Source organism: Lutra lutra, chromosome 9 (genome assembly GCF_902655055.1).
Source record: "Lutra lutra chromosome 9, mLutLut1.2, whole genome shotgun sequence".
NCBI classification, from domain to species: Eukaryota; Metazoa; Chordata; class Mammalia; order Carnivora; family Mustelidae; genus Lutra; species Lutra lutra.
In genome coordinates this window covers 132,951,534-132,974,119 of record NC_062286.1, presented here as the reverse complement: position 1 = coordinate 132,974,119, position 22,586 = coordinate 132,951,534, and the positions used below count along the sequence as shown (strand labels likewise).

Sequence of the window (22,586 nt, the reverse complement as noted above, 5' to 3'; positions counted from 1 at the left end):
AGGAAAAAGAAACAGCTGTAACACCCCCACCCAACCACCAAAAATGCCAAAATTAACAGGACCCCCCCAACACACAAGAACCCCCCCCCCCGACTCCAGGAAAGCAAATATAAAATCATAGAAACCAAAAATAAAGAAAAAAAAAATCAAAAGCCAACTACTGCCCCCAAAAGGCCTTTAACCATTCTAAAAAAAAAAAAAAAAAAAAAAAAAGTTTATTAAAGTGTTCTTAATGCTTGAAACGGAAAAGATTCCCAAATATACAGACGCCTCTTTTCTCATAGAAATAGATTATTTTTTATAATACAAAAAAAAGACCAAAAAACAACAACAACAACAACAACAACAACATCAACAACCCCGTAGGAACATCTTTGAGCGATTACTCAGGGCCCGGCTGACAGTTACACGTGGGTTGCGTCAGTCCCGTGTACACACGCGTTCAGCCATGTTTAAACCGATTGCATCAACTTCGAAACCGGCCCGCCCGCCGGCGCCTGGAGAGGAGGCAGGGGGAGAGGCAGAGTTTATCATTCATCTGTACACATAGACATTTCTTCTTTAAATAACACCACGGGCGGGCGCCCCATCTGCATGTGCGGTTGGTTTGGACAAAAATATAGATATATATATAATAAAATATTAAAATTACCGACGAGCTCCCCGCGCTGCCAAGTGCCCCAGTGCCAAAGTTTTGCCGGCGCCACCAGGGGCGGGGGCGGGGGCGGGAGCGCGGGCGCTTCCCGGAGTCTCCGCGGCCGCGGCGCGCCCGGCAGCGCGGAGGCCGGCCGGCAGGGGGACGCGCGCGGGGGCCGCGCTAGCAGTGGCCGGAGGAGGCGAGCAGGGGCTCGGGCAGCTGCTTGAACAAGTTCCGCAGGGTGCTGAGCTCGCGCGACAGCTGCTCCACCTTCTTCTGGAGCCGCTCGTTCTCGGCCGTGAGCTCCAGGACCTTGTGCTGCGTCTCCAGGTTGCGCATCTTGGCCTTGTCGCGGCTCTTGCGCACCGCGATGTTGTTGCGCTCGCGCCGGATCTTGTACTCGTCGCTGTGCTTGTCCACTGTCTTCTTGGCCTTGCTCTTGACCTGCGAGGGCGCCGGCGCCGCCCCCGCATAGCAGGCGGCCGGGGGCGCCTTGGCGTCGGCGGGGCTCGGCGTGCCGGGCGGGCTGGACGACGAGGACGTGGACAGGCTCCCGCTGCTGCCGCTCGGCACCGCCTGGTAGCCGAGGTAGGCGCGCAGCGCGTACGGGAAGCCAGCCGCCATGCCTGCGGCACCGCCGCCCGGCGCTCCGGCCTCCTCCTTCCGCTTGCAGTCCGCGGGCTCGAAGCCCGGCTCCGCCTTGAGCTCGGCGGGCTGCGGCGGCGGCGGCGGGGGCGGCGGGTGCAGGGGCGCGAAGCAGCCGGGATGCAGTGCGCCCTTGGCGGCCCCCAGGCGCCCCAGGCTCACGTAGCCGTACTCGGATGCCTTCTTGCAGTTCTTGCCCCCGTAGTCGTCGGAGAAGAGGTCGGAGAGGAAGTCGTGGTGCTGCCCGGAGGAGGCGGGCGCGGGGGCGGGCGCGGGCGGAGCCGCCTCGAAGGTGTCCGTGGCTGTGGCCGGCGCCGGGGCCTGCGGCGCGCCCAGCGGCTCCAGGTACGGGCTGAAGTCGATGGCGCGCTCGTGGTCGCCGATGCTACCCAGCTCGCCGGCGGGGGGGCGCGGCCCGGGTCTGGCCGCGGGGGGCGCCGCGGGGGCCGCCTTGCCGGCGTACGCAGCAGCCAAGCAGTCCGCCTCGTAGTAGAAGTTGGCCACTTCCATGGATTTAAAGGCAGGCGGCGGCGGCAGGGGCAGACATGCTGGGTCCCAGGCCACCAGGCGTTGCATGAACGCGGGTGCCCGGGGAGGGGGCCTGGGGCTGCCCGCTCCGGCCGGCCCGCAGGTGGCGCGGCCTCCTGGCTCCGAACTGTTGCCGCTGTGTCGCTGCTTGCTGCTGCTGCCGCCGGGGTGGCCGCTACTAGTGCGGGGGCTGACGGCTGGACCCTCGCGTGGGTCCTCTTCCCGGTCCCGTGCGCGGCTCTGACTCGCTAAAGTTTCTCCTGAGCCCGGTTATTTATAAAGGCGGCCCATGGCAACGGCTGCGTCACGCTGGCAGCCTCCCCGGCCCCTCCCGCCGCCGCCGGGACGCGGTGTGGCAGCCCGAGACCCCCGGGAGGGCGTCGGCTGGGCACGGCGGCCAGACCCGAGAGCAGGAGTGCGCCTTCGGGGGTCGGTGGGCCCCAGGGGGCGGCCTTACGCCCCCTGCCCACCCCCACCCGGCCGCCGCGGGATTGGGAGCGAAAGGGGGAGGCGCGACCCCGCCCCCGGACCGCCCCCTCTGGGCTGGAGGCTGTACTGGAAGCGGGGGGGGGAATCCGGGGAGGGGGCAACGTGATCGCCTTCCCCCACCCAAAACACGGCCGCCGCCCGCCCCCTGCTGGAGGAGGCCGTGGCTTCAGGATCCGCGGCGCCCAGTCGGGACGCCCCACGGAGAAGACGCTCGCATGCCGGACCGCGGAGACCCCAGACCCGCACCCCCGCTCTGGCTCCTGAGAGGTGACCCCGGGCGCGGCCCCGCCCCCAAACTTGCCCCCATCCCCAGCTCTCGGAAGGAGGGGATTCCACGTGGATGGAGACTCCCCTCCTAAAGCCACGTCCAATACAGGGACCCTGGTCGGGGGGCAGGACCCGCTGTTCAAGGGAGCACTCCACCCGGGTCTCTGCGGCCGCGACTACGCCCCTCCCCTAGCCCCGCCCATCGGACCCGCCCTCTCCGTTAGACGACACCTGGGTCTTCTCTGGCCCCACCCGACCCAGACCCCGGCCCAGGAGGTGGAAGGGGGCGGGGCTGCTAGAATCTGCCACACGATGTGACCTTGGGCGAGTCACTTCGCTTCTCCAAGCTCCATCCATGAAGGTGCCGTTACGGTTATTAACTGTGTTACTGTCTACGCCACAGATTCCCAAACATAAGGCTTCATTTGTAAGTCCACTCTGGGAGGCACATCAGAAAGAAGCCACCGCCCCCCACACACACGGGGTAAGAAGCAGCCCCGGTGGGGGGGCTACTAAGACACTCAGGGTCACAGGGCCTCGTTGCCCCCCACCCTCCAGTCTCCAGAGCTCTTGTCAGGGCACCCTAAGGACCTATTTGCCAACCTGAGACCAAAAAACCTATTTCTGAGGCTGGGGTGGGGGTGTCAAGCCAGACCCCACCGAGAGCCATGCAGGAGAGAGAAGGGATTTCCCCCATTGTTACCAAGTCCCCACTTTGTACTGAGGGTGGGCCTGGCCCCAGGGTTCACTTTTCCACCCTGGCGGGAGGATGCTTCTGCTACTCCTGGTACACAGATGGGAAGACAGGCGGTGGCCCATCTTGGATTGGAACAGTGGACTGCGTGGGCTTTGCCCTCTCCAACCCCATTCCTAGGCCATTTGGGCAGCTCCCTGGGCCCACCCCTCTGCCACTCCCAGCCCAGGCCGCCCAGGCAGGAGCTCCCAGCCTGCCTGGGGATAACCCCCGGCCCACTGACCCCAGCCCTGGCCCTGGCGGGCAGGCAGGCATTGCTCAACCTTCAGTGTTATCTGCTGAGCTGGGGTGACCTCCGCCCCAGAGAGCTGGAGAAATGACATCTCCAAGCGCCCTTGGGGGGTGGCGGGAGCAGGGAAGAACAGGATGAAACACTGACCGTGCCCACTGGCTTTCGGGGCCTTCCCAGCAGCCTCTGGGGCAGGGAGGGGTCTGAGGCCCCTGGGCTACTCAGCCAGGCCTTCCAAGCGGCAAAGTGGGACGCTCAGAGCTCAGCAAAGTGGGACACTCACACCACCTCCAAGAGGCCCTCCTGGCCCCACCTGCAAGTGAATTTCCTTCCCAACCTGTCACCAGCTACCATTATCCTACTTGTCCAGTCTACCTCAGTCTCCACCCCCGCAAAAGCCTGCCCATTCCATGAGGGCTAGCCTGTGAATACTGGACCTCCTTGCCTGGGCATGACCAAAATTTACCAGTGGTGAATGCATCTGCTGTTCCCTCTGGACCAAGAACTCTGTTCCCCTAGCTCTGCCCAAGACAACTCCTCAGGGTTCAGCCCAAAGGTTACCTCCAAGAAGCCCTTCCCACCGAAAGTCACAGACCCTCAGTGGCTTCTTTCACGTTCCTGTATTCTCTTTACAATCAAAATTGTCTCCCTTATGCACGTGGCTTTCTGTCCCCACTGTCCCCTCCCCATACCATCCCCATTAGGGATTTTTGTTTAGTTCATTGCTGTGCCCCATGCCTAGAACAGTGCCTGACACAGGAAAAATACTCAATGTATGAGGAAGCGGAGAAAGTCCATGTGCTGGGCTGTGTAACCTTGGGCAAGATGGTTTCCCTCTCTGGGCCTCAGCAGCCCCCCACCCAATACACACACACCTATCAGGGTTCTGGGGAGACTGCAGTGAGATCCGGAGTTCTGAAGCTCATTAGAGGATTTGCTGTGTGTCCTCAAGCGTCTTCCACCCTCTCTGATCCACATTTTAAGCTCTCTGCTTGTATTAACTCATTTAACCCTCTTGATAACTTACAGAAAGCAGATCCTGTTACCTCCACTTTACAAATGAGGAAACTGAGGCCAACGTCACATTTAAGGGGGGGAAAGGACTAAAGCCTTTCCAGGCTCACCTTCCCCCTTTGGATTTATAATAAATCATAATGGGTCTGGGGGATGTGAACCCCATTTTCTGAGTGGAAGAACTGAGACCCAGAGGAGGCTTCCCCGGGGTCACACAGTGAGTGGAGGAGCAACCCAATCCTGGTGACCAGCCCCCAAGAACCAGACTCTCCCCACCAGGGTCTTGTTTGGCTGGCATCCAGGATGGACTTCACCCACCAGACACTGAGCCTTTTGCTGCCCGCCCTTCCCTGCTCCAGATTCCCCACTCTGGCATGACGGAGAAGTCCACGGCCACCGCAGTGCCACCCCCGGTGCGGGCACAGAAGCTGTGTGCTCAGGTGACGTAAGGCCTGTGTTTACAAGCCTCGTTGCTCAACAGGCCCTGCCCGCTGCCGCACTGTGAACACTCAGCCTCCCCTCCAAGGAGGGTCTGATGGGCACGGCACCACTAGGGCTCAGGGGGCCACCAGCACGCCCTTTGGCCCTGTGCCAGGGACAGGCCAGAAGCCAGGTTCCACCTGACACCACCCGCAATGCCCTCTCCCAGCTACCATCCCACCTAAGTGTCTGTAGGAGCCTGGGGTGGGAGAAGGTCTCAAATGGGGAGCCAGGAGTCAAATCCAACCTAGAAATATGTTCAGCGTGACTCTCTGGTGTTTTGCTTTATTGTGTGGGTTTTTTTTTTTTTTCTAATGAATTTATTGCTAACATTTAAAAATCAGGAGACTTCACATCAAAATTCCAATTTTCAGCGTCTCTTTTAAAACCAGAACCCGTGGGCTGGGCCTATGCGGCTGCAAGTGTGGGCAGGAACTAGGCGGGGGCTGTGGAGGAACAGGATCTTTCCTACCCGGATACACCCTCCTCTGCCCCCAAACTGCTTTCAAAATCCCTTCTCCCAGCCTCTGCAGCTTCTCCTCGGCCCCATTTTCAGGAGGAGAAAACCAAGGCAACTTGCCCAAAGGGAGTCCCAGTGTCGCTCCCTTGATGGAGAACGGTTAAAGGTGTTCGCAGGGGGTAGAAATCAGCCCGAGGGTAGAAACATAAGTCTGAAAAAGGAACCATCAGAGATGGTCTCTAGTGGATCTGGAATGGGGGGCTTGGTTCCTGTTCTGCACCCTCCTGGCTGGGGACACTCCAGTGTGTCCTCTTGACCTCAGTCCCCGGTCTGTAGAGTGGGGTGATAATATCCCTCTGTCTTGGGCCTTCTGAGCCAGCAGTTGCCCCTCCCACTGGCCCACCATGACACATGGGAGTGCATCTCCTCAGCCCCCCAGAGGGCCTGACCCTGGTCGGTCATGGAAGCCTCACAAAGTAGGCTGATGGGAAACAGGTCCAGAAAGGGTTCAGACCTTCCCCGAGATCACAGGGAACCAGTAAAAGAGCCAGACTGAAAAGCCAGACCCCTGATTCCCAGACTTTCCCCACGACACCTCCTCTTTAAAGTTCACTTTCCCCATTTACCAATTGGGGCTGAAATTAGATCCCTGAGGGCTGTCAAACCAAATATCCTGGGACCCAGGATTTTGGAGTCCTGGGAGACCGGCAGGGCCAGCTGGTGAAACTTGTCTGTGCATATGCTGCCACCATGTGGCGGGCTCTGGGAATGCAGGAGTGATTTAAGTAAATCTTGTTGCTTTGGGATACCAAAGTTGGCGTTTTGGCTAGGACAGATACCCACAGGACAGGAGCAGGCTACTGAAAGAAATTAAAATGTCCAATGGACCAATGTCTACAGACAAAAAGTGCTCATTTTCACTTAGTCATTCATCAGATATTTTTTGGCACCTACAGTGGCTTGTGCCCTAGAACAAGACAGAGCGATTCCTATTTTCATGGTGTTGACATTCCCCTTGGAGAAGACAAACAAGAAACAAGGTCAATGAGTAACATATACATTGTGTTAGATCATGGTAAACACCCTGGAGAAAAATACAGCAAAGGAAGGGAATGGGGGGGTGGATTTTAATTTTACATTAGGGAAGTCGGGGGAGGCCCCCCTGAGGTGACATTGGAGCAAAAACATGAACACAGATAGCTGTGGGGAGGGTGGGCCCCGCAGGGGGAACAGCACGTGCAAAGGCCCTAATGTAGGAGCATGCCTGGCCCATGTAGTTGCTGTAGGTGAAGTAGATGAACAGTAGGAAGAAATTATTTCAGAAATAGTGGGGGCCAGGGGTGCCTGGGTGGCTCAGTCCATTAAGCGTCTGACTTCAGCTCAGGTCATCTTGGATCCTGGGGTGAAGTCCAGCATCGGGTTCCCCACTCAGCAGGGAGTCTGCTTGTCCCTCTCTCTCTGCCCCTCCCCCTGCTTGTAATCTCTCCCTCTCTCTCAAATAAATAAATAATTTTTTAAAGGAAGAAAGAAATAGTGGGGGCCATATCATGCAGGGTTTTGTGGGGCACTAAACAGACTTCGGCTTTTACTCCAGGTTAGCTGGGAGCCATGGAGAGTTCTGAACAGAAGAGGAACAGGATCTGACTTGGGTTCTAACAGAATCCCTCTGGCTGCAAGTGGGGGGTAGGGCGTGGACGCTACTAGCAGTCAAGGCCGAAGCGGGGAGCCCAAGGAGGAAGTAACCACAGTCCATGCAAGCAGCTGATGGGACACTCCCCCAGCAGGGTGGCCGTGGAGGTGGTGAGAGAAGGGGTCAGGTTCTGAATCTTTTTTTGAAAGTAGAACCTTCAGGATTTGCTGATAGATCCAATTATGAGACAGCCACACTCCGCATGCACCGCTCCATGGCCATTTAAAAGGATACAGTATTTGACTACCCGAAGCACAGACCCCCACAAGAAAGAAGTAGATAAATCAGATGATGTCAAAATTAAAAACTTCTGTGCAGCAGAGGGAAAAATCGACAGAGTCGTAAGTCAGCCCTGAGGAATGGGAGAAAATATTTGCAAATCATGTATCTGATAGGTTAATATCCAGAATATGTAAGAAACTTCCTACAACTCAACAATAGAGGAACAACCCAATTAAAAATGGGGGGAGGACTTGAAATTGACATTTCCACTTCTCCAAAGAAGATATGTGAATGGCTAATAAGCACATGAAAAGATGCTCAACTTCACGGATCATTAGGGAGACACAAATCCAAGCCACCACGAAAGACCACCCCACACCCACTGGGATTACTCTCCAGAAAAACAGGAAATAACAAGTGTTGGTGAAGATACGGAGAAAATGTCAGTGTGAATGCAAACTGCTGTAGCCACTGTTGGAAACAGTATGGCGGTTCCTCAAAAAAATTAAAAATAGAACTACCATAGGATCCAATAATTCCACTTCTAGCTGTAGGTCCCAAAAGAACTGGAAGCAGGGTTTTGAGGACACACACGCACACCCATGCTCATGACAGCGTTATTCACAACAGCCAAAAAGGTCGAAGCAACCCAAGTGTCCATCAATATATAAATGGATAAGCAAAATATGGCCTCTACATACGACAATTATTCAGCCTTTAAAGGGAAATTCAGAGATACTACAACATGGATGAGCCTTGAGGATGCGACGCTAAGTGAAATATACCAGGCACAAAAGGACAAATACCGTATGAGTCCACTTAGATGAGTTCCTGAGAGCAGTCACACTCATAAAGATGGAAAGTAGCATGGTGGATGCCAGGGGCCAGGGGCCAGAGGGGTGGGGGGTTGTTTAACGGGGAAAGAGTTTCCATTTGGGATGATGAGAAGCTTCTGGAGACGGATGTTGGTGAAGGCTGCACTACGGTGAGAATGTACTTAATGGCACTGAACTGTGCATTTAAAAATAATTAAAATGGTCAATTTCATGTTATCTGAATTTTACCACAATTTAAAAAATAAATTAATAAAAAGGACAGGGCAGATCTTCAGATGTCAACATGGGAACGTACCCAAGGGCCCAATGAAGTAAAAGAAGGATGTGACGAAGCAGGATCCTGGTCGAGTTATGTTTGTCTTGAAAATATTGGCCGTTAGTTAAAGAAAAAATGTTTTTCATTATACGTAGTGTTGATGGTGCGGGAAAACAAACACTCTTAAAAACGTCTAGTGGCCGTGTTAAATGGCCGAACCTCTAGTTGTAATTTGGCCCAGAAACGTCACTGAGCCCAGAAAGGCTGGGCATTTATACTACAGAGATACTCACAGCTGCACTGAGAAAAATGGACATAGTCATAGCAGGAGCTTGTGGACAGCATCGGGGGCGCCCATCACTGGGGAACACTATGCTGCTGCTGGGGCTGAGTGATGAGGGAGAGGACCTAGGGAGAAGATCTGGACCCACAATGTCCCATAGAACTTTCTGGGACGATGGCAATGTCCTACATCTGTGCTGTGTCATATGGGAGCTACAAGCCACCTGTGGCCAGTGAGCCCTTGAGGCTAGTATGTGATGCAGGAAATGAATTTTTTATTTTATTCCATTTTAATTACATTTAAATAGCCTCTGTGTTTAGTGGGTACTGCACTGAACAACACACATCTAGAACCAAGAGCTAGGAGGAGATCATTAAGAGGAAAAGGCCAAGGGTGGGCCAGGAGGTGTGGTGTGCAAACCCCACAGAATTAAGAGGAGATGCAGGAATTCACTCGTGTGTGTGTTTGAGGAGGCTTCTCCCAATGGAAGGGCCACCAGAAACTGGCAACCAGGGGCAGCCTAGGGCACGGGGTGCTCTGAATACTCTTGTGTGATAATACACCCCAGAACTTAGTGGCTTAACACAATCGCCATTTGGTTTGCTCCCCATCCTGTGGGTCAGAAATCTGGGCAACTTCTCTCTGATCCAGGGCTGGCTGCTGGCTGGAATGTTCAAGGTGACTCCCTGACCCCTGTGTGTGACACCTCGGCTAGGATGGCCCCGGTGGCTGATGGCCAGCTGGGGCATATATCTGCCAGCTTAGTCCTCAGTCCCTCTGTTCTGCATCATGTAGTCTCTCCCTCCCACCGTGGTCCTCCCGGCACAGTAGCCACACATCTTATACAGTAGCTGGCTTCCCCCAGAGCAAAAATGAAAGATGCCAGGCCTTCTTTAGGCTTAAGTCCCAAACCGGCCTCACCATTCATCCTATTGGTGGGAGCCACTAAAGTCAGTCTTCTGCAGGAAGAGGGCTGGGGGCTGATGTGGGAGGTGGGAGGAAGCCCTACATTTTTTTCTTTCTAACTTTAACCCACTGAGCCACCCAGGCGCCCCTTTTCTTTCTAACTTTAAAATGTTCACAACGGATATGTGTTACCGTATTACTTGTTTTGAGTTTAGAAAGCCATACGTTGCATGGTCCTGCCTCCACAACTTGGCCTGTGCTGTTCCCTCTGCCTCAACACCCTTCCTTTCCACCTGCAGCTGAGACGATGCCTGGAGAAACATTCCCCGAATGCCCAAGTCAAATGACTCCCTGTTGGCTCGGCACTCCCCACCTTTATGCCTCTAGGATCTCATTCTGCCCCTCCTGGAGTTAGTTTTGGGTAATCTGCCTCTCCCGGCAGCCCCTTCAGGTCAACCCAATCTAGGTCATGTCTGTACACACATACACACACACTGAGTAGGTGCTCGGTGAATTCCGGGCCCAAACACTGCCTGACCCACCATCTCCCCACCCCACTGTGCCTTTGCCCGCATCTGTGGGTGCACTGTCCAGAATCACCACCAGATGGCAGTCGAGCCCAGCCTCCAACCTCCCCAGCGTCTTTCTGAACCGAGAAAGCCCCCGCAGGTTGGAAAGCTGAGAGGGCGTGGCTCTGTGGGTTAAACCTCTGCCTTTCGCTCAGTTCATGGTCTCAGGGTCTTGGAATCGAGCCCCACATTGGACTCTATGCTCAGCAGGGAGCCTGCTTCCCCCCTCTCTCTGCCTGCCTCTCTGCCTACTTGTGATCGCTCTCCCTCTCTCTCTGTCAAACAAATTTAAAAAAAAAGAAGAAGAAAAGAAAGCTGAGAGGTCACCGAAGGCCAGGGTAAGGAGTCCCAAACCCAGCTTTGAGGATAAATTACCCATCCCAATTGTCCATGCCCCTGCTCAACTTCAAAACTTGCCTCCCCCTCAAGCAAGCGGGCTTTAAGACGTACCAGCAAACAAGGGGGACCCACCTACAAAATCTTGCACCAAGAGAAAGATACCAGACACAAAAGAATGCACCCCGCTAGCCTCCTTTTGTATGAAAATATTTTTTCCAGGGGAGAGGGATCTATTCAAGTTCCTTGGCCATTTCTGAATCAGGTTCTTTATGCTTGTGCTTTTGAACTTTGCTTAATTTAAAAAGTCCTTTCTCAGGGCGCCTGGGTGGCTCAGTGGTTTAAAGCCTCTGCCTTCAGCTCAGGTCATGGTCCCAGGGTCCTGGGATGGAGCCCCACATCGGGCTCTCTGCTCCACAGGGAGCCTGCTTCCTCCTCTCTCCCTCTCTGCCTGCTGCTCTGCCTACTTGTGATCTCTGTCTGTCGAATAGATAAATAAAATCTTTAAAAAAAATAAAAGTCCTTTCTCACCTCTGGCATTAAGTCACTTTCTATTCTACTCTACTAATGCGAGAGTGCTTTTTTGGAGTAAAGTATATATAATATTTATCATTTTAACAATTTGTAAGAGTACGATGTAATGGCGTTAATTACATTCACAGTATTTTGTACGTAATCACCACTATCAATACCCAAAACCTTTCCATCATCCCCAACACACACTCTGTCCCTACTAAACAATACCTCCCCATACTCCCTTCTAGCAGTCACTGCTCTACTTTCTGTCTCTATGAATCTGCCTGTTATTGTTCTTCCGTGTCTGGCTCATTTCCCTTAGCATAACACTTGCAGGATCTCTCCATGTCGTAGCATGTGTCAAAATCTCTTTCCTTTTTTTAAAGATTTTATTTAGAGAGAGAGAGAGAGAGAGAGAGTGTGTGTGTGTGTGTGTGTGTGTGTGCGCGCGCGTGCGTGCAGGGGGAGAGGGAGAGAGAAAATTTCAACCCAACTCCACGCTAAGCACAGAGCCTGACATGACCCATGAGATCACGACCTGAGCCAAAACCATGAGTCAGATGCCTAACCAACTGAGTCACTCAGACTCCCCTAGATTAATTACTGGAGAAACATCAAGTAGCTATGATGTGGGAGATGGAGAATCTCATCCAGGCTCTGAGATACACCAAGCCCTGAGTCCTGCCCTCATGGGGCTTACAGTCTAGTGTCAGGGCAGGTCGGGGGAGACAACAAACACGCGTATGGGATCATTTCAGGTACTGATAATACGATAAAGGAAAATAAAGCGGGAGCTCGATCTGTGTCAGTGGCAGCATTCTTAGACGGCATGTCTGAGGAGGTCCGAGCAGAGGCCAGGAAGAGCCGCATCTGGTGTATACAGACTGCATGTAAAATCCCAGCGGAAGATCCTGACACATAGTAAATGCTCAACTAACAGTAGCTCACAGCTCTATCCTACCGTTGTGTTTCCGGGTTTGCTGAGCGGCACAGGCCCTGGGCTACCGTCACATTTCCTCCTCCCTTGCTCCCTCCAGCTTAGAGGCGGCAGTGACTTCTGCTGAGAAACTCCGAGCTTTTTCACACCCTCTTTTTTACTTTTGGGCTCCTCCACCACCCCCGTCACCAATTCCTTATGGGAAAATCTCTCTGCTTAAATGCACAGTGGTTTCCTGCCCTGCGGCAAGGAAGGGATCTGAGAGCAAACTGGCAGTTGAACAGCGTAGCAGGCTTTCACAGCCCCTTCCCCCTTCTTCCCTGGTGGCCTATAGGCAGGAGAGGCAGCTGGGGGCTGGGGGCTGGGGCCAGGCCTGGTTTAGTCCTAGCTCTGCCAGGTGTCAGCTCTGCAAACTTCATCAAGCCAGGTTCCCTCCCTGAAGCCTGCTTTCTCACCTGTCCTGTGGGGAAAAGGACTATACTCATTGGTACAGGGTGTTCTGAGGATTTGATGGGGTGTGGCATGGACAGCCACAACCGTAAGAAAAATAGTAAAGAGGAGACTTCCCCTATCACCTGAAAAAGGCACATGCCAGTATAAAACAGTGGGGTCCTGGTGCCCAGAGACACGGGCCAATGAGGGAACACAGTGGGGTGGGAGCCGACCACAGCCTGCCCGGGAAAGAAAAGATGCTTTAGGAGAGGGTGTTGGGAAACTGGCCCCCCAAAAAACTGTGAACAAAGGCAGACTCTTCACATGGATTAATGTCTTAACACAGAAGGGGAACACCATAAAATTAGTCAAGTTACAGACATGTGGTGGAATACCGCTCAGCCATAAAAAGGAGTGAGATTTGGGGGTGCCTGAGTGGCTCAGTCATTTGAGCCCTACACGCTGTGGGGTGTCTGCTTGAAATTCTCTCCCTCTGCTCCTCCCCCAACATGCTCACGTGTGCTCTCTGTCTCAAATAAATAAATCTCTAAAAAAAACTAATCTAATGAATGAATTCTCTCATCACATCCTCACTAGACATCCATATGGGCACATGGGTCCATATGTTATAGAAGAAGAAATGGAGGCTCAGAGAAAGTCCCAATGTGCCCTCCCTTACCTAGCTAGTAAGTAGGGAAGCTGGAATTCAAACCCAGGCCACCTCCTCACCTTGGTACCTTCCTTCCAAATCTCCTTGCTCCGAGGCTTCCCACACTGCCCTCGCAGCCCTCCTGTACCACTCCTGGAAATGTCCAGTGCCTTGCCAAGCTGGGCTACAGTTTCGCTTTATGCCAGGAGGTGTCGCCAGAGAGTTCCTAGTGGCCACAGCCCAGGGTCAGCACCCCAGAGCATAAAGGTGCCATCATTTATCTCATGACCTTTAAGGATATTTCCAAGTCTGTCCTCCACAAACCAAGGTGCAGCTCTATCCTAGCACCTGTGCTCACCAGCTCCAAGGTGAGAATCTCTCTGGGAATGGATTCTTAGAAATGGTGTTGGAAGAGGAGTGAACATCTTTGAATTGCTCAAATCCCAGGAGCTTGCTAAGCCTGATTTACAGCTGAGGAGGATGGGGCCCACAGAGGATGGGAGCCATAGACGTGGGTCACCCAGGATCGTGTGCAAGTACAAGGCCAGTTCTGAAACCGGCTCCTCTGGCCACAGACTTTTCCCACCGCAGTCTGTCGGAGGCTCCCACCTCGGCACAAGGGCGGTCTGTGCACTTTTATGTGTGTACGGACCTGTGTCTGACCGTTCCTTCTGTCATTCAATCATCTGTCCACTCACCTAACAACTACACTGGTGAGATACCAGATCCATGCTGTTCAAGAATGGCTCCAATAACAAGTGTTTCCTAGATAAGAAAATAATTCATCTTCCTTTCTTACATTAATCTGAAGTATTAATGGTATCAGGGACCCAGACTCTTCCTTTTTTTTTTTTTTTTTAAGATTTTACTTATTTGTTTCTTTAGAGAGCACAAGTCGGGGGAGAGGCAGAGGAAGAGGGAGGATCTCAAGCAGACTCCACACTGAGCACAGAGCCCAAGATGGGCTCCATTTCATGACCCGGAGATCACAACTTGAGCCAAAATCAGGATTCAGATGCTCAAGTGACTGAGCCCCCCACAGGTACCCCGGGATCCAGACTCTTTCTATCTTATAACTCACCCATCTTCAACTGGCATCTTCCATCTCATGGCCCAACGTGGCTGCCCTAACACTGCTATTACATCTACATTCCTGCCAGTGCGAAGTGGAGAAAAGGAAGCAGGAGTCAGCCTCTTTAAGGGCACAACCCAGAACACTTTGTGCCACTTCTGCTATCATTCTAATTCCACCAGAATTAGTCACATGTCCTATACTGCTGCAAGGGAGACTCGAACAGCATGCTAACATAGCTGGGCAGTTTGCCACGCTGCTAAAACTCGAAGTTTATAACCAATGAATATGTCGTCCACCCCCTGCCACCCACACTTTTTCTGAGCACCAACCACCTGTGAGAGAAGTTGCAGCAGACTAGAAATAGCTCATACTTTGGAATTTGATCCATCTTGTGTTCAGTCGCAATTCTGCCTTTCCCCACTGTGGGGCTCTGGGCCTTATTGTCCTCATTTATAACCCAGAGATAAGAGGGTAAGTGTGCTCATGCCATGTGAGAGCATACGGCTGAGCACTGAGCCTGGCATACAGCTGGCACCAAAGGAACGACACCTGCTTTCCAATGAGCTAGACCCTGAGCTGGGCTCCCGGGGGCCAGAGGTGACTCAGCAGAGGCCCTGCCCTCAATTCCAATGGGGAGACATTCCCGGGCAGCCTCCGGTTAAAAAAAAAAGCCGAGAGACCAGTCAGTGTATAATCCCAATGCGTCAACTGTGCGTGAGTCAGAAGCAGTTATGCCCTCAAGTCATAAAGTAGCAGCTGGACCCAAGATAACTGGCATCCTTCCAACCCCACCCCCCACCCCAGCCCTGTCTTAAAGACGAGCAAACAGAGCTGAGGGATGAGCCGTGACCACAGCATGACTCCACGGTTTTATTTTATCAGTCTTGTCCTAATAGGACACGTGGGTTAGTTCCAGTTTGGAGCGATCATCAACAGCCTTGCTGGGCCTCCCCGCGCCTATAGGAGTGGGGGTTTTCTGGGGTCGCTGGGGAGAAACAGAATTGCTGGGGTGAACCAGAAGCCCAGAGTGTGTTCCGGTTGCAGCAAAGGGGGGTGTCTCTCCCCAGCTTACTTGCAGATCAGCTTCTCAGCCTCAGCACTGGTGACATTGTGGGCCAGAGAATTCTCTATCCTGTGTATGGTAGGACATATAGCAGCACCCCTGGTTTCTCTACCCATGAGACGACATAGCATATCACCACCCCCCGCTGTGACAACCACAAGTGTCTCAAGACATTGTCAAAAAGGGGTCAAACGCGGCCCCAGGATGGAAACTACTGCTTGAGATCTACAGAGCCTGCAAGTAGGAATTCTAAGCATAGAATCTTTAAGCAGATTTATGGATGTGAAGAATTTTCTTCTCTTTGGGCAGGTGCGATTTTTTTCTCCATGGAAGGGGTACAATGACCTTGGTAGTCACTAAAGATTTCAAGTCATTATGGCTACAATTAGTGGTATTTGAATATGGATAATAGAAATTATATTAGAATCTTCTGTGAATCTTAAATTTCCTGATTTTGAAACCTGTTTCAAACCCGTGGCCATGTATGAGAATGTCCTTGTTCTTAGGAAATGCACACTGAAGTATTTAGGAGTAAAAGAACGTTGCACCTGTAACTGACTCTCAAATGGTTCAGAAAAATTATAAACACACAGAGAAAATGATAAATCAAGTGTAGCAAAGTGTTGATGATTGGGGAATCCGAGTGAAGGAGATATGGAAGCTTACTGCACTATTTTTGCAACTTCTCTGTTAAAATAAAATTATCTTAGAAATTATGATTTTAAAAGGATCTTGTCATACTCACCTATGTTTTATTCTAGTTTTTAAAACATGGTTTTAATCTGTTATTCCCTGGACTCCAAATTACTCCTGTTCCCTGAATAGTACACAGAGTACATTCATACTTCATCATCCTTGATCTCACCACACCTACTGCCGAACATACCCTCCCTCCCTTTTCTCCCTGATGAAATCTTACTCATCTTTGGGCAAGTTAACTTTTCATAGCCTCAATCTTTTTTCCTATAAAATGAGGCCAAAGAGCAAGTGTACATAAAATATCCAGCACACAGAAACAGCTACCTTCAAACACCAGTCTCCCACACCTTTCTCCCCAATCCCACACTGATCTTGAGCCTTATGCTCTGCCAGTAAGAAAGAAAATGTAAAACAAAAACAGATGTATTGGTTTCCTATAACTGTGAAGTCCAGAAGAAGATCACACACAGTTCAGGTAAGGTTTGCTCTGGGTATTTATTTAATGCTAACAATAATAGCTATAATTTATTGCCAGGCACTCTTTTAACCACAATGTTTTTATTAGCTTATCTTCACAACAACCCCACAAGCTAGGCATACTCTTGTTATCCCCATTTTCCATATTAGGAAACTGACATCCTAAGAGAATAAATAATTTGCCCATGGTCACACAGCATACAAGTGGTGGGGCTGAGACTTAAAACAAAGTCTGGCTGACTGGAAAGGGGATACCGCTTTCAGGTAAGGTTTGATCCAGCCACTCAAAGATCTCACCAAGGACCTGGTTTCTCTTGGTCTTTCCTCTTTCCCTTCTCCAGGGAACTCACCTTAAAGATTACCCCCTCATGGCTGCCAGCAGATTCTGAAGAGACTTTCTTTCTCGTTCACATCCAATGGGGTAAAAGCATCTATTTCCCAAAATTTTCAGATTCCTGGATCCATGAAATTCCACGGCAGGATCCTGAAATTCACTCTGACTGGGCCACCTGAAGTCACACACCCATCTCTGAACCAATCACCACGTTTCAGGTGGCTGGACATCTCTTGGCTTATATTAAAGATGTGGAGATGTGGAGTCCATCCCATACAAACCACAGGCTGAGAAAGCAGGCAAGAGAGAGTCCTCCAAAAATTCAGAGTATTATTTCCATGAAGGAAGGGGAATGGGCGTGGGCACCCAGAAGCAGATGTCTCCATCCCCATGACCCACACATACATAAAACACTTTAAAATGTGGCGGGGGGGGGGGGTGGGGAAGGAAGGCTTAATTTGAGGATGGCTGTGCCATAGCCCAGGCACGCACCGTCTGGTCGGTATAGTCTGGCCATGACCTCCAGGGAAGGAGGCCTTCCTGTCTATAGCCACTCCCTGTGGTGCTAGCAGGGCCAGGAGGCAGGCCGTTGGCAAACAGCCTGCAGCAGGCCAGAGCACAGCATGGGACACTTCCTTCCGGGTAGGAGGCCCTGCTAGGAACAGGGGAGATGGAAAGAAGATGTTCCCATAGTCTGACAGAGGGAGCAAGCAGCCCAGCTGGGCACACAGGGCATCTAGGGGTAGTGGGATAGCTGGCATGCTGACTGCACAGCAGCCCCCCATCTCTGAGACTCTTCTCAAGGCCAGGAAACTCTGACGCCCTTGGTCCTTCCACCAGGCTAAGACCTGGACCTTCCTAGATCCCTGTGGATCCTAATCCCACTTTTTCTTAACAGCCCACACATTCAGTCAATCACGAAAGCTAGTAAGCCTCCTTCCCACCTCAGGGCTCTTGCACTGGCTTTTTGCTCTGTCAGGAACACTATTCCCCTACAGTCCCACATGGCTCCCTCCATCCCCTCCTTTAATCTGCTCACCTTCTATCTTTAGTCTATCACCTTCTCCATGAGGCATTCCTTGGCTTCCGTAGTTAGCTAGTCAATCTGCCCTCCATCCTCCCACCTTCCAATCCTCCTTACCCTGCTTTGTTGTGTTTTTTCCCCCCAAAGCAGTCATGTCAGCATAGTTTAGTACGAGTGATTATTGTCCATCTTCCCCTTCTATCCCCCACCCCCAGCTGTCAACTCCAGGAGGCAGAGATTTTTGTCTTCTTTCTTTCCTGTCACCTAGAGCAGGCCCCGCCTTGTAATACCTGCTCAATAAATATTTGCTGGGTGAATAAATGAAGGTAAAAATGAAAATTTGAGTGAAGCTCATTTTTGCAGTCAGTTTGTGTGGTGTGGAGCCTACATAAATAGGCATGAGGCAGGAGCTTAAACATTTCCCCTTAACATAGGGTGCTGTGTGTCACTAGAAACGTCTCTCAGGAATGAGACTCCATTTCCCCAGGTCCCTCAGCCCGCAGCATGGGGCTGGCTCGGGGCAGATGCTGAAAACATTCACCCAGCACAAGCACTCCTAGAAGGTTGAAGAGGAGGCATAAAGAGGGGGGAGAAGGAAGTCTGCTGGCACAAGCCCGCATCACAGCCTCCTCACCCATCACCCCTGACCTCCAGCCCCGTCAGCCATCATCCCTGTGGACCCTTCTTATTCATCTCCCTCCCCTCATCTAATCCACCTCCTCTGGGCAGCTAGAGGGAGCTTCTCAAAGCACAAATTGGATCTTCTGCTCTGCGGAGCACCCTGGTGCTGCCCTTGGAAAGGTCAAGATTTCTCTGTAGGGCACCAAGCAGGCCCAGGCCCCCATGGATCTTCCATTTCTCTGCAACTCTCCTCTCATGCTATACCCCAGCCTGGCTTACTGTCTTTTCTTCCATTCAGTGAGTAAAACAATCTCTCACCCCTGGGTCTGTGCACAGGCTAGTCCCTGTGTCTGGAAGACCCTCATACCTCACCTGACTCCCTTTCCCCCAGCCAGTTCTTACTTAACATCAGATGTTAGCTCAGGCATCCCCTCCTCCAGGAAGCCATCTCTGATTTCTCATCCTGAGGTTGATAGCCATTACATATGCATTCCCACAGCTCTCTGTCTGCCTCTTTCACTCATGCATTAATTCAACACTTATTTGGCCTAAATGGTGCCTACCAGTCTGGCTCCTTTGTACCCCTCTTATCCTACCTTCCCCCTTTTTCTCCACTCACCCTCTGCTCCAGCCTCATAAGCCTCCTTGCTGTCCCTTGAGCACACCAAGCAAGCTCCTGCCTCAGGGCCTCTGCACTTCCTCTCTGGGTATCTTCTTGGCAGCTCCTTCCCTTCCTCAAGGTCTCTGCTCAACTGCCACCTCCTCCGAGAGGCCTTCCTGACACCTTCTGCTCCCCATCTGATGAAGCCCTCCCTGTCATTCTCCACCCATCTCCACAGCCTGCTTCACTTTTCCACATCACTGGTCCCTACCTGAAATTAGATTATCTTTTTACCTGTTTCTTGTCTGTCCCGCTTGCAAATCTAAGAACAGGGGCCCCACATGTCTTGTTTGCTGCTGCACCATCAGCATTTTGCATAGTATCTGGCCCACAGCAATTCTCGGTAAAGATCTGATGAATAAGTGAATGGAGCCATCCAGATCAACGTGACTTGAGGCAAGCCAGCAGGGGCTCCATCCCCCAACACTGTGACATCTTGTGGGGGTGTCCATTTTGGACAGCTTTGCAGCTTGAGTCTCAGAGCTAGGAGGAACTAGAGAAGAGAGACTGCAAGGGGGAGAAGGAGCCAGCCACATACCTCTCCAGGGAGACAGTTCACCAGGAAGCAGGTACAGCAAGTGCTAAGGCCCAGCGGCAGGATGACACTGAGAGATGTGAAGAGACATGGCTGGAGAGTCAGCAGGGCCCAGACCAGCAGGGCCTTGAATGTTAGGTGAGGGTGTGGATCTCGTCCCAACACCTTCATAGTCAAGTATAACACACAAGGGAAGTGATGAACATTTTTCTGCAATGTCTCCTCCCTACCTCTCATTGTGTTCATTGTGAACCTTATGAAAGCCTATGACACACTCTCTTTCCTTTTAACAAAGGAAAACAGACCTACATAGGCTCAGAAACAGAGCTGTGAGACTCCAAGTTTCAAAGGCTGAGCTCCTTCCATTGCCCAGCACTGCCTTTGACCTTTACACTGTCCGCCCAGTCCCACCTTAGGCACGTGATTCTGCCTCTTTCCTCCTTACTGACTTTGCTCTAACTTGGTGATCAAAAGCTCATGTCATTCTCAAGGCCAGAAAAACAACTTGATGCCCACTTGATATCTCTGCTCAGAACATCCAGCATGCACCTCACACACAATATGCCCAAAACAGAACTGCTGTTCTCTCCCGCTCCCCCAACGTGCTCCCACCGTGTTCTCGCCCAGCTCAGTCAACAGCACCTCCATCCTCCCAGTGGCTCAGGCACCAGGAACCTGAAACTTCTATTTCCCTCACCCCACTCCATCTCATTGACCAGCAAATGCTGGCCACTCCACCTTCAAAAACACATCCAGAATCAACCACTTCCCCCACGTCCACAGTCACGCTGGTCTGACCCTCCATCCACTCCTACCTGAGCTGTCGTGGTCACCTCTTCCTGGTGTCCTGCCTCTGCACCGTCCCGGAGTCCATTCCTTGCAGGCAGCCAGAGAGACCCTATTAAAATGCACAATCAGGGTAACTGCACAACTCTTTACTAGAAGTGCCCAACAGAACTTTCTGTGATGATGGACATGTTCTACATCTGTACTGTACAATTTGCTTGTCACCTGCCACAGGTGACTATTGAAATGTGCTTAGTGTAATTGAAGGGCTGAATCTTTAACCTGACATAAAAAGCCCCACTCTGGGGACGCCTGGGTGGCTCAGTTGGTTGAGCAGCTGCCTTCGGCTCGGGTCATGATCCCAGCGTCCTGGGATCGAGTCCCACATCGGGCTCCTTGCTCAGCAGGGAGCCTGCTTCTCCCTCTGCCTCTGCCTGCCACTCTGTCTGCCTGTGCTCGCTCTCTCTCCCTCTCTCTCTCTGACAAATAAATAAATAAAATCTTTAAAAAAAAAAAAAAGCCCCACTCTGTTGGCAAGGCTGTGGGAAACAAGTTCTCTTGATCACAGCTGTGGGAGTGTAAATTAGCATGTGATTCTTTTTTCTTTTAAATATATTTATTTATTTGACAGAGAGAGGGATCACAAGTAGGCAGAGAGGCGGGAAGCAGACTCCCCGCTGGGCAGGGAGCCCGACACAGGGCTCGATCCCAGGACCCTGAGATCATGACCTGAGCTGAAGGCAGAGGCTTAACCACTGAGCCACCCAGGTGCCCCTAGCATGTGATTTTAATCCCAGGATCCACCTACCTAATGATGGTTGTTCTATATCTGCTAAAATGACAAAGACATTTAACTTTATCACAGTGATCCCAGTTCAAGAGTGTGTCATCTTGATCTACCTGCACATGCAACAGTGACGTTGCATAAATAGTTGACATCTAAAAACAGAAACAATAGGCATTCCATTCCATTGTCCATTCAACAGGCAACTATTCAAATGAATTATGTCCAGCCACACAATGGAATATGATGATGTTGTAAAAAAAAAAAAAAAGAATATGGAACTATAACACCTAGGGCACACAGAAAGAAAAAACACAGAAACTGGACTTTATCGAAAGTAAAAACATCTTTTTAAAAGTAAAAACATTTTTGTGCATCAAAAGACATTATGCAAGCAGTGAAAACACAACAAACAAAATGAGAAACAATACTTGCAAATTGTGTATCTGATAAGAGTCCAGTGTCCAGAACACATAAAGAACTCTTACAATTCAACAATAAAAAGGCAAATAATCCAATTCTTCAATGGGCAAAGGATTTGAATGAAAGCATTGGGCTGAGCCTTAATTCACTCAGCAAGCATTTACTGAGCTTCCACCACGTGCCCTATGCCGATCCAGACATGGGGATTCGGCTGTGAACAAAGCAAGCCCTGGCCCTGAGGAACTGGTTTTCTGGTGGGTGGTACATGAACTGGAAGTTCATTACCCATGACAAGCGCTGTGAAGACAAAACTTGATGATGTCACAGTGACTGGAGGAGGGAGCAACTTTGAGCAGGGAAGTCAGGAGGGGACTCTGAGGAGGCAACATCACTGGTTATTAGGAGCCAATGAAAGGCTGTGGACGAACTCTTGGCCCGGCGTCTAACAGATACTAAGCGCTCACCAAATCTTATAGGGACGCTTAAGGTCATTCTCATCCGTTTACTGCGCTCTCCCTCGGGAGAACAGCAGGTCCTGGGGGTCAGGCTCGACGACGGCTCTCCTCCCCAGGCGCTCAACACCTGCTGGCAGACAGTAGGTGTACGCACGGTCCTTGTCACCTCTGCACGCGGTAGGGCTCTAGAAGCTAGCGCAGGCGGAGAGGGCCCCAGCTAGGGAGCCCTGCTCGAAGTGTCCACCAAGTGCGGGCTCCCTGACCCCGGCCCAGCGCCCCCCACTCGCGCTCCTTGCACACAGTAGCCGCTTGACAGTGCATGTTGAAGAAACGCCTGTTTCTGGGTCCGGCGGTGCACGACCTCGGCCCATTACACAGGCCGGTAAACCGAGCGCGACGGGGGTGCTGCAGCGCCCGCGGTTTCCGCGGGACAGGCTAGGGGCTCCGGGCGGGGGCGGATCGCCGCAGGGAGGGACTCGCCGCCGCCCCACGCTTCCGTGCCCAGCTGCGCCCA

General features: G+C 51.9%; 1 protein-coding gene and 1 long non-coding RNA gene across 2 annotated transcripts in view; both read right to left on the bottom strand.

The window, feature by feature from the left end:
- LOC125109645 (uncharacterized) overlaps positions 1 to 22,585 on the bottom strand; it is a 37,767-nt gene extending 15,182 nt beyond the window's left edge. The window contains exons 1-2 of the long non-coding RNA XR_007130322.1: positions 22,082 to 22,585; positions 20,440 to 20,522 (exon numbers count right to left, since the gene is read on the bottom strand). This is a non-coding gene — a long non-coding RNA (uncharacterized LOC125109645). The remainder of the gene's footprint in view (positions 1 to 20,439; positions 20,523 to 22,081) is intronic.
- Positions 274 to 2,237, bottom strand: CEBPB (CCAAT enhancer binding protein beta). The gene has a single exon (XM_047746755.1). The coding sequence runs from the start codon at positions 1,856 to 1,858 to the stop codon at positions 818 to 820; it is 1,041 nt and encodes a 346-aa protein (XP_047602711.1). The 5' UTR covers positions 1,859 to 2,237; the 3' UTR covers positions 274 to 817.
- Position 22,586: the final 1 nt, after the last annotated feature.